Consider the following 15370-nt stretch of genomic DNA (forward strand, 5'->3'; position numbering starts at 1 on the left):
ACTTTTATTCTGCACTGTACTGAGTCTCTCCTGTGTCCTTTTGCAATCATAGACTTTGAAATTCTTTCAAATATTTTCTCATTTCGTTTTGACAAACGGAGTTCTGTGAGCACTGTATCCTCTCCCCAGATAGCGATGAGATCCAGTACCTCTTGTGTGGTCCAGGCTGGTGCTCTTTTTCTATTCTCAGGAGACTGCATTGTTACCTGTGCTGATGAGCCCTGCGTGGTCACCTGTGCTGATCAGAGCTCCACGCTGGCCAAACAGGAAATTGAATTCAAAAGTCCGCGGGGCTTTTCCTGTTTACCTGGCCAGTGCATCGGAGTTCTGACTGCTGTCCAGAGCGGTCAGTGGTGCTCTGTGGGATACCTCCCGGAGGCCAGTAACTTCGATTTCCGTCCACACTACCATAATTCCGATTTAGTAAAATCTTTTAGGGTTACTCCTGTGGTCTTGATGGAGTACAGAAATCGATTTAAAGAGCCCTTTAAATCGATTTACAGGGCGGTGTAGTGTGGACAGGTGCAGCGTTAAATCGATTTAACGCTGTTTAAATCGATTTAACGGCGTAGTGTAGACCAGGCCTCACTCTCCTCTCTCACCCTCTGTCCCACTTTTCTCTTTCCCACAGCCCCTTTATCCATCCCTCTTTACCCTCTTGCTTGACCCCTCCTCTTAGCCCATCCTCCTCCAACTCCTGACCTTCTCACAGCATCAGAACAATGACCCCCCTCTTTTCTGGTCCATCCATCTCCTGACAGCTCATCCTAGGCAGGAGCATGATTAATACTTGTGGTTTCCAGACATTGGGCATCTGGTCTCCCCTCTTGTACCTTAATAATGAGCCTTCATGCTGGGCTGGTGAGCCTTCCCACAGCAGCGCTGCATTATTACAAGCATGATCAGCAGTCCCATTCAGGCTGTCACTCAGAATCGCACTTTGAGGATCATCTGTATTTAAGGTCAGATTATAAAATCTTTACTCAGCCCTTGTCCTCACAGAAGTCAATGCCCCACAAAGCTTCCATTGACTCCAGGTGGGTTATGCCTAAATAAAAATTGAGTTAAGATTTGACCCATTGACATCAATGAGAGTTTTGGCTGGGTAAAGGGAAGGACTGCAGGATTTGTCCCTTGCTTTGAAGCAATCCAAGTTCCCTTTTGGGTTATAGCAGGTACTAATTCACAACAGGACGTTGCAGGTACATTGAGGTTTTATCTGGGAAATTGGTACAAGCAACTGAAATGGTCAGGAGCCATGTCTGTATAGTAAATGTACCCATCAGTTATAGGCATTCTGTACCTGTATAGCTAACCTATGCCCGTAGATATAAGCCATCTCTGACCCTCACAGAGCCTCTACAAACAGCTATGGCTCTGGAGTAAATGTGCCCTCTAGTCTGCTGTACTTCTACCCTGAAAACGAATGCCTTTGCCTCTCTTTGGTTTCTGGTATTTCTTCTGTAAATGGCAGTGCTTTGCAGCTCATATTGGTGAATTCACTGTTTATAATCAGCTGCTTGTTTGCTTTTGGAAATATCCCCCATGCAGATGACGAGGTGACAGTCGGGAAGTTTTATGCCACTTTCCTGATCCAAGAGTATTTCCGGAAATTCAAGAAACGTAAAGAACAAGGCCTCGTGGGCAAACCCTCACAGCGGAATGCTCTCTCCTTGCAGGTGAGTGATAGGCAGACATGGGTCTGGGGGCCACAGGAATGAAACAAGGACATAGAGCTGGAGGTTTAATAAGTTTGTAGACCTCCTTAACCTTGTTACAGTCAAGGAAACTTGGCCATGCCTCCTTCCCAGCAAGTGCCATGCACTTTGGGAACTGTACTGAGCAACTGACAGGCCCCTTATTAGAGGGAACATTGGAGGCACCTTGAGCTGCCGCATCAATCCCTCTAGATAGACATTCATCTATCAAAGGCCATGCATCCTTCCTTATGTTGGCAGGAGGCTGGGGTGAATTATGTTCATAGTTGATAAATTCATTGGTAATGTTTGGGAAGTGCTTTCCATTTGGATTGCTGGTTCCATTTGGATAGCTGGTACTAAATAAATGTAAGATCGTTACTGTTGTCATGTTTCATTCTAAACCCCTCTGAGGAGGGAGTCATTATGGATAGGTCAGGGAAGGTGTCTGGCAGTTAAAAAAACCAAGGCAGATGCCTGGATTTCAGAGGCATCAGAGTCCAGTGGATAGGGCATGGGACTATGAGTCCTGGGATCTAGTCTCAGTTCTGCCACTGATTCGCCGTGTGGATTGCTAGATTGTGTGTCAGAGGCTTCCACTGCATTTCTGAAAAAAGAATTTTGCGTTGATTACAGCTGCAGAACTCAGAGCAATCCCCAGCTCTAGATACTTCTGAAACTGTTACAGTAAGAGAGAGAGATAACACTGGACTCCAAGCAAACAATGTGCCATGTGAGAAATAGACTGATATGTACACAGCATCAGCATAGGACAGCTATACTGTTTCCCAGAACAACACTAATTGAGAGACATTCCAATTAATAAGGTCTGGTAAATGCTGGGTATAGTTTCTGGCTAAAATTTCCAAATCTGGTGCCAAAAATTCAGCTTTCCACTCCATATTTAAGTTCCTGAATAAAATTAGCCTGATTATCAAAGGTGCTGAGCTCCTGTTGACTTCAGCTGGAACTGTAGGTGCTCAGCTCTTTTATTTGTTTGCCCAAATACAGATTTAGGAGCCAAACTCTAAAGCACCCACACTTGCTCATTTGGGCTTGTATGTTTATGCACATGTGCAGTACTTGTTAAAACGAGCACCTGGTAATGAAGAGTCTTCGGTCCTATTGCTAATTCTGCCAGAAATTTGCTATGCAGCCTTTAGCAACTTACCCTCTTTGTGAGTTGGTCTCGCCACCTCTAAAAGGGGAATGGGGTAACAGTACCTGCTGACCTCACAGGGGAGTGGTGAGGTTAAATTAATCAATGTTGATAAAGTGCTGGGCAACAGATGATGTCTAGGGTAAAGTGATACTGTTTTTATTGCTTACCATGGAAACCGAGCGTTACATGGCACTGTTTTCCAGGCCGGGTTGCGCACATTGCATGACATTGGGCCAGAGATCCGACGGGCAATCTCCGGAGACCTGACAGCCGAAGAGGAGCTAGACAAGGCCATGAAAGAAGCTGTTTCTGCTGCCTCTGAAGATGATATCTTCAGGGTAGGTGCTACCTCTGTAATCCTTCTTTTCCTCTTGAATGAGGCTACGTGCTGAGCCCAATACATTAGACTGAGCAATGCTATATGCTACATTTCAGTTTCTCTCTCTAAGTTTCCCAGGCTGTATTATAGAGAACAGAAATGGAAAATATAAAGCTATATGTCAAATAGAATCAGATGGCCAAATCCTGAGGGCCTCATGTAGTTTTCACTCCATTTTTCCTCAGTGGGAGTTTTGCCTGAGTAAAGACTAAAGACAGTCCGAATGAGAATGTCAGGGTTTGACCCACAGAAATTGAAAAAATGAATCAGGTCATCACCTCATGCTCCATCCTATGCATTATTGATCCACTACTTTCTCTAGTGTTTTGTTTAGTCCACTTTTAAGTGACCCAAGCAATGCGTCTTCCAGCACATCCCTGGGAGACGGTCACACCCCCTCATCCATCTCACAATAGAGAATTTTTTCTGATCAGGCTAAATTTTCTTTTTCTTAGGTATGCCTTTGAGCAACCCTCAACATTCCCTCTCCCTCCTTGGTGCCTCTACCCTTCAAATACTTACAGAAAGTTACTGTCTCTCCCCTTCATTATGGCTTAGTCAAGCTCTATATAACAGGCTCTTTAAACCTTTCCTCACTAATCCCTCCTGCTGGTTAATCATTTTCGTTGCTGTTCTCTGAATTCCTTCTAGTAAGTGGATCTCTTTCTGGTACTGTGGTATGCAGAATTGAACACAATAGCCCAGATTCTCCATCCCAGCCAAACTCCACTCAACACAGGAATGGAGGGGAGGTGCAAAGGTGGCTCTTCACCACTTGTAGGGCCTTCTGTATTCTGGAGCTGGCTCTTGTCATCTATCAGAGCACTACATTAGAGCTCATTTACAACAGACTCCATCACAGCCCCTCTGACAGAGATGTCCATATTCTAGGATTATTTCCTGGTAGGGAGACATTCTGCTTGTGATGGGCCATATCACAATACCAAATTGGTCCCCAAATTTTCTTTCTCCAAACATTGCTTTGAGGTGCGGTGACAAACACCAGGCCTGGAGAACTGTCCTCATTTGCACCTATTCTCACTCACCAAGAGAAAATGTTTTCTGTTTTGCTGACAGAGGGCTGGTGGCCTGTTTGGAAACCATGTCAGCTACTACCAAAGTGATGGCAGGAGCTCATTCCCCCAGACATTCACCACCCAGCGCCCTTTGCACATCAATAAATCTGGCAACAACCAGGGAGATATGGAGTCCCCATCACACGAGAAGCTAGTGGATTCCACCTTCACTCCCAGCAGCTACTCGTCTTCGGGCTCCAACGCCAACATCAACAATGCCAACAATACTGCCTTGTCCCGCTTCCACAGCCCACCCAGATACCCAAGTACTGTCAGCACAGTGGAGGGGCATGGCACACCCTTGTCACCCACCATACGAGTGCAGGAGGCCCCTTGGAAACTCACTTCCAAAAGGTAAGCTCCAAAGAAGCAATGGGCTAAGGAAACCAATGTATATGTACAATTTTTTTTAAATCATATTGCCTAGTTAAAGTCATGCTCTGACAATCTAGAGGCGGGACAAGGTGCTGTCGTGCATAGGATTTGAGGTGAGTTCTCAGGCTCATCACTTGCTGCCTAGACTAGCAATGCTGCAGAAGCACCACACTCAGCCTCTGGGAAGAAGGACTGCACCACCATTGATCAACACCCTCCATCTCCCAGACTATAAAATTGGTATCTGAAGGGAGCTGCACCTTAGGCTGTAGGAAGGTGTTTTACCTAAGGCCAATTAAATAGAGAAGGAACGGGGAAATGCAATTCATACTTGCGAACACTAGAAGGAAGACTCTAGACCAGTATTTCTCAATCAGCAGGTGACAACTCCCAGGGAGCTCATAAAATGCAATCAGGAGGGATGTGAGGCATTCAAAAATGTATTATAATCTAAAACAAAGGAAATTTCACTCTCAATCTCTCCATACAGCCTTACTCTTCAAAGTCAGATATTCGCTGTTAACCTGTCAAAACACACACGAATGAATTATATCATAGGCTCATCGCTGTTATCATTCATACACGTTTTACTCGGTTATAATACATGTAAAGAGGTCAGGAATATTTCTGACTTCAAATAAAGGGTTGCCAGCCTGAAAAGGTTGAGAAATAATTGTTCTATAGAAGAAGAGAAGAGAATAACAAGATGAGGATACCAGAGATGTGTGAGTTTGTTTGAATAAAAAATCCAATTAGCTTTTCCATTTCCCAGCCTTTCTTTTGGAAACTATAGGAATTTCACAGCTATTTGTTTCCATACTTCTCCTCCTCCTCCTTCTTACTTGTGTTTATGTTACATTCCTGACATTGTCTTCTTTTTCCCCCTTGCTTCCTTGGTGAACTAGGACACATTACTATGAAACATTGGGACGGTAGGTGTTTCCTCTCATGCTGTAATGTTCTCCAGAGTTGCTCCTGTTGAAGTTAATGTCCAAATCCCCATTATTGTTTCACTTAAGCCTTTCGTTTCAGTGCCAGGAAGGTTAAAAGAAGTACAGTAGAGCCTCAGAGTTACGAACACCTCGGGAACAGAGGTTGTTCGTAACTCTGAAAAGTCTGTAACTCTGAACAAAACGTTACGGTTGTTCTTTAAAAGTTTACAACTGAACATTGACTTAATACAGCTTTGAACCTTTACTATGCAGAAGAAGAATGCTGCTTTCCCTTTATTCTTTTAGTAATTTACATTTAACATAGAACTGTACCGTGTTTGCTTTGTGTGTGTGTCTCTGCTGCTACCTGATTATGTACGTTTCGGTCTAAATGAGGTGTATGGTTGACTGGTCAGTTTGTAACTCTGGTGTTTGTAATTCTGAGGTTCTACTGTAATAGTAGTATGGTATCTTCAGGAGACATTCACCAGCTAGGTTCCTCTAGCCATAATGCAGACAATTGTATGAACTCTGGTAGCTGGATTACCTGATGGACGTGCGTGGAATTTTCACCTCAGTCTCCACATGATCTCAGGCCTGACCTCTGTCATTCTCTGATCATTGCAGAGTGAAGTCTGTTTTATCCTGTTCTTACCAAAATAGTGTAGTGGCTAGAGCTTTGCCATATTGGCTGATGAGGGAATGACACTGTTATACAGGACCTCTTCTTTACCCATACAGCTATGATTGCCAGTCATCCCGTCTGATCGCTCAGACAGTCTTCCTTGGATTTTTTTTTTCAACTGACCCAAGCACCATACGTATACTCATTTCCCTCCACTCCACCAAGTGGAGTGAACCAATGACCAAACAACCATGTTTCTTCACTTCTCCTCCTAGTCCCACATGGTGCTTCTCTGCCACACTGCTCCCTGCTGACAGCACAGGAAACAGAGTGAAAGTTTCAGATTTCTGAAGCTCTCCATGCTGGCATTTCAGAGATCCAGGTTCTGTTCAGTTGCTTGCACAATCAAATTGCAGCCTAATACCAGGAAGCCCAGCACAGGAAATGGAGGGAGGAGGAGGTAGAGATGGAATTCAAGGTGCTCCACCCACAGAATTTGAATAGCACCCATTTAACTCAATTGAAATTACTCATATTCTATGATTGGAAAATAAGGATCAAGGATGGGAAAGACAAGGGGATGCAGAAGATGAAAGAGAGCAGAGGGAGAGAAATAGCACAGAGAGTGGAAGACAGGAAAAAGAGACCATAAGCATTACAGCTGAGAGGGGTGGTAAAATGTCAAGGAGGCACCCCTTTGAAATTCCTTACCGACAGCCATAGAAGAAAATCCACCCCGCTCTCCCTCAGGGAATCCATCTCCGGTTTTGTACTGAGCCCCAGGTGACAGGACTTTAGGAATTTAGTCACTGCCCTGAATGGTCATGCGGTGCAGGTGTGATCAATTACATCCATAGTATGTACATCACTACTGACTGTTGATGCTTTGACTAAGACAAAACTAAGTGGGGACAAAACAATGGGTCACTTGTATTTATGAGTTGTGCTTTTGTCTTTGATCATGGATTTTTGTGTGATGGCTTGGCACTGGCCATAACAATAAACGCAGACAGATGAAGCCCTGTCACGTTTGTCTCGATAGCAGCTTTTCTTTACCATCTCCAAATGTTGACTTGCCTTTTTTGCTCATTAGCTCCAGTTCCAGAGACAGCCAGCTGGCAATCGTTTGCCAAGAGGAAGTGTCTCAGGATGAGACTTACAATGAGAATTTGAATGAAGACATAGAGTACTGTAGCGAACCAAGCCTGATCTCTACTGAAATGTAAGCTTTGCAATAGAGTGGCCAAGCTGTTTGAGGTTTTCTGGTTGGAGGGCTGTGTGATATCTTTCTTTAAAGACCCTTCATCAGTTCAGCCTAGGGAATGGAACTAAGGGAAGGCTAGTAAGAAGAAACATGTTTGAGGACGGAACACTGCGCCAATCCAGATATCAAAAGATGAAAACGTGCTTAAGCCCAGGCAAATAGTATTGGGAAAGGAATTTTTTCTATGACTTTTTGAAGTCCCTTTCCTCCCAGTGATACCACTGGCAGGACTACCGCCAGGCCCCTTCACCATCCATTTCTAATGTCTAACGTTCACCAATTTCATCAGGAGAGCTTTCTCTGTCCCACAGTCTTGGATGCTGTCTCTGGAGCATTTAGATCTAGTAAACAAGCTAGCTACATCCCTTCTTCATGAATAGAGTGTTCTTCCTCTTCCTCATCTCCTTTCAAATAGTGCAGCCTTTCCGTAGTAGAAGGGATATCCCATCCAGCATGATACCCTGTTCAAGTGATGGTTCCAAACTCTCTGTTTTTCATTCCAGGCTCTCATACCAAGATGATGAAAACAGACAACTGACTCCACCTGAAAACAACAAAGGGGAGGGCTCCAGGCAGTCTCCAAAGAGGGGGTTTCTTCGCTCCTCGTCACTGGGTAATATTCCAGCAGGATGTACAAGCTGTGCCTTCTCTTGCCTTGACTGATTTCTCACATCTTGCTGGAGAATCATGTCATGTGTGGCCTCAGGTTTTGATGTGCAATTTGCTTCCCAGGAAGAACATGAGACACAGAGAGCAGGATAAGAGCTTGACAATGCACGTCTTACCAGCAGGCCTCTCCATTGCTTACACACTGCTCAGTCAGTATATAAATCTGTGGTTCTCGGGATGGCTTGCATCTATGCGAACTGGTTGGTTAAGTCTGCATGTGAACTAGGGGAACTTATCAGAGTTCTGTGGGCCCAAAAGAATCTCCCCACAGAGCCAGCCGATGGAGTGAATTAGTATGTGATAGTCTTTTCTTTAAATATTGAACAGGGAGAAAGAAAATGTTCTTCTTTCTTCTCTTGCAAAAGAAAAATGATGAATTTTAGTACAAGCAAATACACCAAGAATCTGGTCTCTGCTTTAGTTGTAACTGAAACTTTTCAAGTGTTAGGATTTGCAGACTAAAGTCAAGTGCAGTCCTTTGACCATGCAGTTTCACAGAAGTACTAGCCCCCTCACATCAGTGAATCCTTACAATGTTGTAACATGGTGTTAGATGAGGAAATGAACCATTACAACTCATTTTGCCACACTGTTCAGAAATCTTCTAGCATACCTAGCAGGATCATCGGTAGCACAGTTTCTACTAGCACTATTGTAAAAAAAAAAAAAAAAAATCCCTATCCAGAATATGTGCTAGTTTTCAGCTGTCTTGGAACACAGCTGTTGGTCAGACTTTATGATGCTTGACAAACTTTTTCAAATACAGTTGCTCTAGCAAGGTGCAAGGTATCAAGGTAAAGTGGACAGAACCTGTAATGAGGATTTTTCCTCTACACCCCCAGATGTATTACACTGATACCAAGCTCAAGTCAGAAAGTCTCTGTAATATGTTGTGAATGATGATCGCATTTTGTGCCTTTGGCATTGCAGGTCGAAGAGCATCTTTTCACTTGGAGTGTCTGAAGAGACAGAAGAACCAAGGTGTAGATGTCTCACAGAAGACAGTTCTGCCACTGCATCTGGTACACCATCAGGTAAGATTTAATTACTAAGCAGCAGCCAGCCAACCCAGCTGAACATTTAACATTTGCAGTGCTTACGAATGGCACCACTAGCCAACCTTTCTGAGACCATTTAGGACTGTTTTGTGTCAATATCAAAGATGCTGTTGTTAGAAATTGTTTTTGTGCTCCTGTCAGCTCCTGGTTTCAGGATTTTCATAACTCCCAGAACAAAGCTGCAGGAACATGCTCTCCAAAATTGGCAACATCAATCTGTACCTAACATACATGAAGGGGAAAAAACAAAAACCTAGCTCATGGTACAAATAGTTAGCCAAATCCATCCCTAGTGTAACTCCATTGACTTTGATGGAGCTATTAATGTGAGTAAATGGAGAGGGACCACCTCCACTTTAGTACAAAAATAATCAGTTACGCTAATCATTTTTAAAAAGTAAACTGATTACATGTAACTAGTCAGTTTTTTAAAAACCCTGACAGAGACATACATCACCTTAGTGCTTTCTATTTGGACATATCTAGATGATTAATCAGCTGTCAAGTCAAAAGTGAACACCTGTCCTTTGTTTGATGCTAAACTGTCTTTCCCTGTCTGACACTATAATACAAAAACTATTGCAGAAACAGTTTTCATATGGCACTACCAGCCTTGGGACAGTTGATGTTCCCATTGGTTGATTGCACATTTCTGTGGTGCTCTTATTATCTGTAGAGTAGTATTAGTATACGTGATTCTTAAAAAGCACATAAGAGGGTCCCTGCTTCAAGGATCTTTCATTCTGATTCACTCAATCCAGTACACAGGTCAACAGTTCAATGCAAGAAGGCCTTGAGGAAGACTATATTGGGGAAGCATGTCCTTCATTTCTTTGACTATCAGGAACTCATGGTGCTGTGACAGAAAAACCATCCAGTATTCCACCCCATCAACATTCCCTCTAGTGTAAAAGATGTTAATGCTACAAGAAAGCTCCACTATCAGAATATAGTCTTCTGAGTTTGGTAATATTGATTACTGCTTTCTTTCAGTGGGTGACATTAAGATTTGCACTGTCCATTGTAAACAATCTGTTAATTTCCCTTTAGATATTAAACACTGCAAGATGTCTTCTCATTGTGAATACTTGAAGAGTTATTCATAGGAAAGGCTCACACATATTGATATATGAAGGATATACACATACATAACTTGCTGTGGTCCATCAGACACTCCTGGAACATTGTCAGTATTGTACTGGTTGGAAACACAGCTTGTATTATATTTCTACAAGAGGCTGAAGAATCAATTCAGTTGTGCTTTTAACCAACTTAGGACCCATCCTGCAGCCTGTTCAATTTAAAGGAGCTGCTTATGAGAGCAGAGACTGCAGTATCAGGCCTTTAGGGGGAGATATTCATAAGGCCCAAAGGCCAGTTAGGTGCCCATTTTATACTGAGAATTAATAGGAGCTGGACAATTAGGTGCCTTTAAAAATCTCCCCGTTTATGAAAAATGTTTGGGTAATTGACCCATGGCACTAATAGAAGACTCTTCTGTTATCCCATTTCTTTGTCTCAAATCATCAGCATAGCATATTTAGAAAACATTCCTGTTTGTGTTAAAGTCAGTTGCCATTGATTTCAATGGGAGGAGGGCTGGAAAGTTAATGAGGGAACTTTCTGTTTAGAAATAGTATAAAATCACACATTTGTATTTTCTGTGGGTCTGCTTCATGACTCATGAATTATGTATTTAATTCTTTTGAGGGACGGGGTGGTAGTAATGGATATTGATCTTTTCACTAATAGATCACTACATAAAATCCAAAGCAGGTTGGTTTTAACTGAAAGTTATTACCAACTAAGGCTGTGTCTACACTAGCACTTATGTCAGCAAAACTTCTGCTGCTCAGAGGTGTGAAAAAACACACCTCACCCCACCCTGAGCAACATAAGTTTTTCCGGCATAAGCACTCATGTGCACAGTGCTATGCCAACGGGAGACACTCTCCCACCAACATAGCTACCACTGTTGAGCTGGTTTTATTATGGGAGAGCTTTCTCCCGTTGGCATAACGCGGCCACACGAGTGCTCTTACACCGGCACAGCTGTATCGGTACAGCTGTGCTGGCGTAAGCTTGTAAGTGCAGACATGGCCTTAGTGTCACTGGAGACCTAAATGAAATGAGTTGATGGTCTCAGTCCAGTTTCTAGAGTAGATATCACCAAAACACATCACCACAATTAGCAATACATGATGTTCGTGGTGGGATCAGAAAAGGAGTCAAAGATTAAAAGGATATGGAAAATGAACTACCATGTCACCCTACGTCGGAAGTGGTGGTCTCTCCGGTACAGAAATGAAAGCATTCTCACAGGGTTATATGGGGGAAGTGTGCACTGCTGCTAGCTATGCTATACCTGTTCCATGGACAGAGGATTCAGTCTCTAGAGCTTTTGACCCAGCACATTTCACCAGAACAAAATAAGCCATTTTTATCGGAATCTTTGTAATATTTACAAAATGGATCAGCAGAAAACAGAACAGTGTTTTATTACCCACAGCTGTGTTTCACAGAGGTCAATCCCTCTGCGTTCCCAATTAGCATAAACCCATTCAAGCCATCTTTGTAGTCTTTCCTCACTGCCTAGTCATTCGTGCTTCTAAGAGCTGGCTAGTACGACATTCTTTCTCTCTCTCTCTGAAGGCACTAGCAGTGGCAGGGCTGAGTCCCCTGCTCCAGAGAAGCCATTCCCCAACAACGTTCTCCCCCCGGTTGTGTGCCACACCCCCTGCTGGGCCCTGTAGCCGTGGCTGGCCACAGAAGACCGTCCCGACTTTACGGCTTGATGGAGTGGAGTCCAGTGAGAAACTCAACAGTAGCTTCCCATCAATACACTGCAGCTCCTGGTACTCTGACAGTACCAGCTGCAGCAGCCCTCGGAGAGCCAGGCCGGTCTCCCTCACCGTCCCCAGCCAGACTGGAGGGAACAGCAGGCAGTTCCACGGCAGCGCTGGCAGCCTTGTTGAAGCGGTAAGTCACCATGGCATGGGAGTGACTGCAGCAGCAACTGGAAATGAGTCAGCTTTAGGGTGCTGTAAGAGGACAGGTAGTAGTAATGCTGACAGCTGTACTGGGCTTTGGTAGCCATTTCCAGTCAGTGCTTTGTGGCGTGAGTAGGAGGAAAGAGAGCGTTGGCTGGGAAAAGGGAATGGCCAGACAGGGGCTGGGATAGTGGATGGAAGGGTGATGGGACTGATGATGCTAGTGCTAATCTTTATCTTTGTGTTCTGTCTCTGGTTTCCCACTTGCTTTTGAAGGTCTTGATTTCAGAAGGACTGATGCAGTTTGCGCAAGATCCAAAGTTCATTGAGGTCACAACCCAAGAGCTAGCAGATGCCTGTGACATGACAATAGAAGAGATGGAAAATGCAGCAGACAACATACTCAATGGTAACAGCAAGCAAAGCCCCAATGGCAACCTCTTGCCTTTTGTTAACTGCAGTGACCCAGGGCAGGACAGTGCAGGAGAGGAAGAGGAAGAGGTGCAGAACCTGGATTGTAGAAAAAGTCAGGAGGAGCTCCAGGACAGCAGGATTTATGTCAGCAGCCTGTAGTTGCCAGGGCTGAAGCGATGCTGGTTTTTTATTTGTTTCAATGTTCCTAATGGGTTTGTTTCAGAAGTGCCTCACTGTTCTCGTGACCTGGAGTAACCGGAACAGCGTTCTTCATTCATTTCTGTTGGGACGAGTCGCAGAGTTGGGTCGTGTAAGAGAGCTTTTCAGGAGCGAATACAACCCCAGCATGTGTCCATGAGGAGGAGGAAGAGGTGGAGGAGGAGAGCCAGCTCCCGCTTGTTCTCAGTCGCTGCACAAGGAACGATGGCTGCTTCCTGAATGCAAAAGAGAACCTCAGCTTCCTGTGGATGGCCCTAGCCAAAAGGACCCTGCATCAAACGGGTGTCTTTCAACTTTGCTTGTAAAAATCATTTTGCACATATTCTGTATGAGCCTCACCGTCTCCATAAAGCCAAGGCCCTTTTGATTTGGAATAGAATGATGGACTTCTTCTGCTGTGGATTCCAGTACCTTGTTGGGGAGGAGGAAGCAGAAGAAGCCTTAGGGGACATGAGAGGCAAATGGCAACACTGCAGGAAGGCTTGTTGACAGAAAATGCAGAGACTCCCAGGCAGTGGTCTCTGCCAACCAATCAGAGCTCAGGCAGTCACTTCTGCCAACCAATCAGAGCTCAGGTAGCCATGTCTGCCAATCAGTCAGAGCTCAGACAGCCAGCTGTGCCAACCAGTCAGAGGGCAAGTAGCAGGCTCTGTCAAGCAGAGCTGAGGCAACCTGCCCTTTTCTAAGTGAGGTGGTGATGGGCTTATGTAGATCTCTCCTTATTTTTGCAGTTTGATATTTTCTTAAAAGCATGTTCCAGTTTTCATTTTGAGTATTTTTGTTTTGTTTTGGAGGGAGAGGGGAGAAAGGCGTGTTTACAAAGTTTTGTAACCACCTACCCTTTTTGTTTTGTTCTGTCTTCACCTTTGCAAATGTTAAATTGGTTTGGTTACATTGTATTATTTAAACTATTTTTTCTCCATTGAAATTCGGTAGAAGCTATAATGATAGAAGAGTTTTATCAACCATTATGTACACCAAGAATTTGTAATTTAATTTGATAGTAATTGAAATCTCCTTTTTTTGGTTGTTGTTTTATAATTTAAAGATAGTAGGCAATGCACTTGATATAGTCTTGCACATTTGAGTGATTGATTTGGATTTTTTTTAGTGCTAGGTATTTTTGTGAGTGTGTGTGTGAGCGCGGCACTGAGTGAGCGTGTGTGTGTATGTGTATAAGTGCAGACAGTTCTCCACTTCCTGGTTTTACCTTCAGGAGATCTGTATCTGGGGCCATTTGAATGCAAAAACAAACCACTGTCTCTGCTTTTGAAAGGGGAATCAGTAACTCTTTGCATTTTCTGTTCCACAAGATATGCAAAAACAATGCAATAATATTAATTTTAAAATACAATTGTGAGTTGTGTTGGCATTAAAACTGTATAGAAACAAAATTAAGGGGAAAAACATAACAAAAGTGAGAAGGAGTCATGCTTCAATATATTCCGTGTGATGTTTTATTGCATTGATAATGTTTCTGTTGAAGAAACCGTAATACTTGAATTCAGGTCAGTTTCAGTATTTTTCAAATATTTTTTTAAAATGAATTGCAATTGTGCCAAGCGAATATAATGAATTGAATTAAGTTTGTTTTAAAAGATCACTTCTTGTATATTTTGCTGCATGTAAAGTAAATCATTTCGTATTTGGAGTGTGCCAAGCTTTACCTTTGAACTTTTAAGTGCTTTTCTATGTGTGGTTGGGGAAATGGGTACTAAATATTTTTTTTCATTTTTTAATTTGTACAATGAACAAAGTGTACCTAGTGTAAGTAACTAATCTGCAATCCACTGACAGGTTGAACGTTACTGATTTTGCATATCTTGTGTTCACTTTCCTTTTTCCTCACTCCCTTAAACATGCACAATTAATTTCTGAGTAGAGTATCTTGCTTCCTGAAACCAGGACATTTTATCCAGGCTTCATCCTCTTCCCTGTGCTCAGATTCTCTCAATATTTCTTCTCACTAGGGTGGCTAAATCCATATGCCAAGCTGATCTGGTAAGATTTCTAGGAACTCAGCTGGCACCAGCAACTCTGGGGGGATGGGATTGTAATATGTAATGTCATATTTTTTCACTGAATCTCTAACTCTTGGTCATCAATAATAGAGTTTTCTGGGGTACATGACGGGCAAACGCAAGAGGCAGAGTCATTATCGAGGGAAAATAATCTAGCTCTGCCCTTGACTGATATTCCAGTGTAAGTGAGGTGAAGAGTTTTGAGTTGTTACTCAAGAGAATTGCTCTGGTACTGCTCTCAGCTGGAGACACTGAGGGTTAGTGACGTGAGCCCATATTTTGCACTCCAATGTGCAATCTCATCATTCTCCTCATACCTGAGTTTATGGGCCAGGTTCTGGGCCTCAGTCATACCACTTTAAATCTGGCATAACTCCACTGAAGTCAATGGCACTATGTCTCCCACCCATCTCAATCTTGTTATGGAATCTGAACTTCCTCTTGTTCCTCCGCCTGGCACTTGTCTCTTACTAGTGACAAACCAGAAGA

General features: G+C 43.4%; 1 protein-coding gene across 16 annotated transcripts in view; it reads left to right on the forward strand.

Annotated features, from left to right (window-relative positions):
* CACNA1C (calcium voltage-gated channel subunit alpha1 C) overlaps positions 1–14269 on the forward strand; it is a 766858-nt gene extending 752589 nt beyond the window's left edge. For 9 of the 16 annotated variants that reach the window (XM_032796370.2, XM_032796362.2, XM_075069488.1 and 6 more), the window contains 9 exons: positions 1552–1679; positions 3063–3197; positions 4316–4668; positions 5595–5621; positions 7340–7468; positions 8014–8123; positions 9110–9213; positions 11890–12216; positions 12504–14269. In XM_032796370.2, coding sequence (XP_032652261.2) covers positions 1552–1679; positions 3063–3197; positions 4316–4668; positions 5595–5621; positions 7340–7468; positions 8014–8123; positions 9110–9213; positions 11890–12216; positions 12504–12800 — 1610 coding nt within the window. In that variant the 3' untranslated portion in view covers positions 12801–14269. The remainder of the gene's footprint in view (positions 1–1551; positions 1680–3062; positions 3198–4315; positions 4669–5594; positions 5622–7339; positions 7469–8013; positions 8124–9109; positions 9214–11889; positions 12217–12503) is intronic. The other 7 variants (XM_075069531.1, XM_032796358.2, XM_075069505.1 and 4 more) reach the window with 2 other exon arrangements.
* The last annotated feature ends 1101 nt before the right edge of the window (positions 14270–15370 follow it).

This window comes from Chelonoidis abingdonii, chromosome 1 (genome assembly GCF_003597395.2).
Source record: "Chelonoidis abingdonii isolate Lonesome George chromosome 1, CheloAbing_2.0, whole genome shotgun sequence".
NCBI lineage: Eukaryota > Metazoa > Chordata > Testudines > Testudinidae > Chelonoidis > Chelonoidis abingdonii.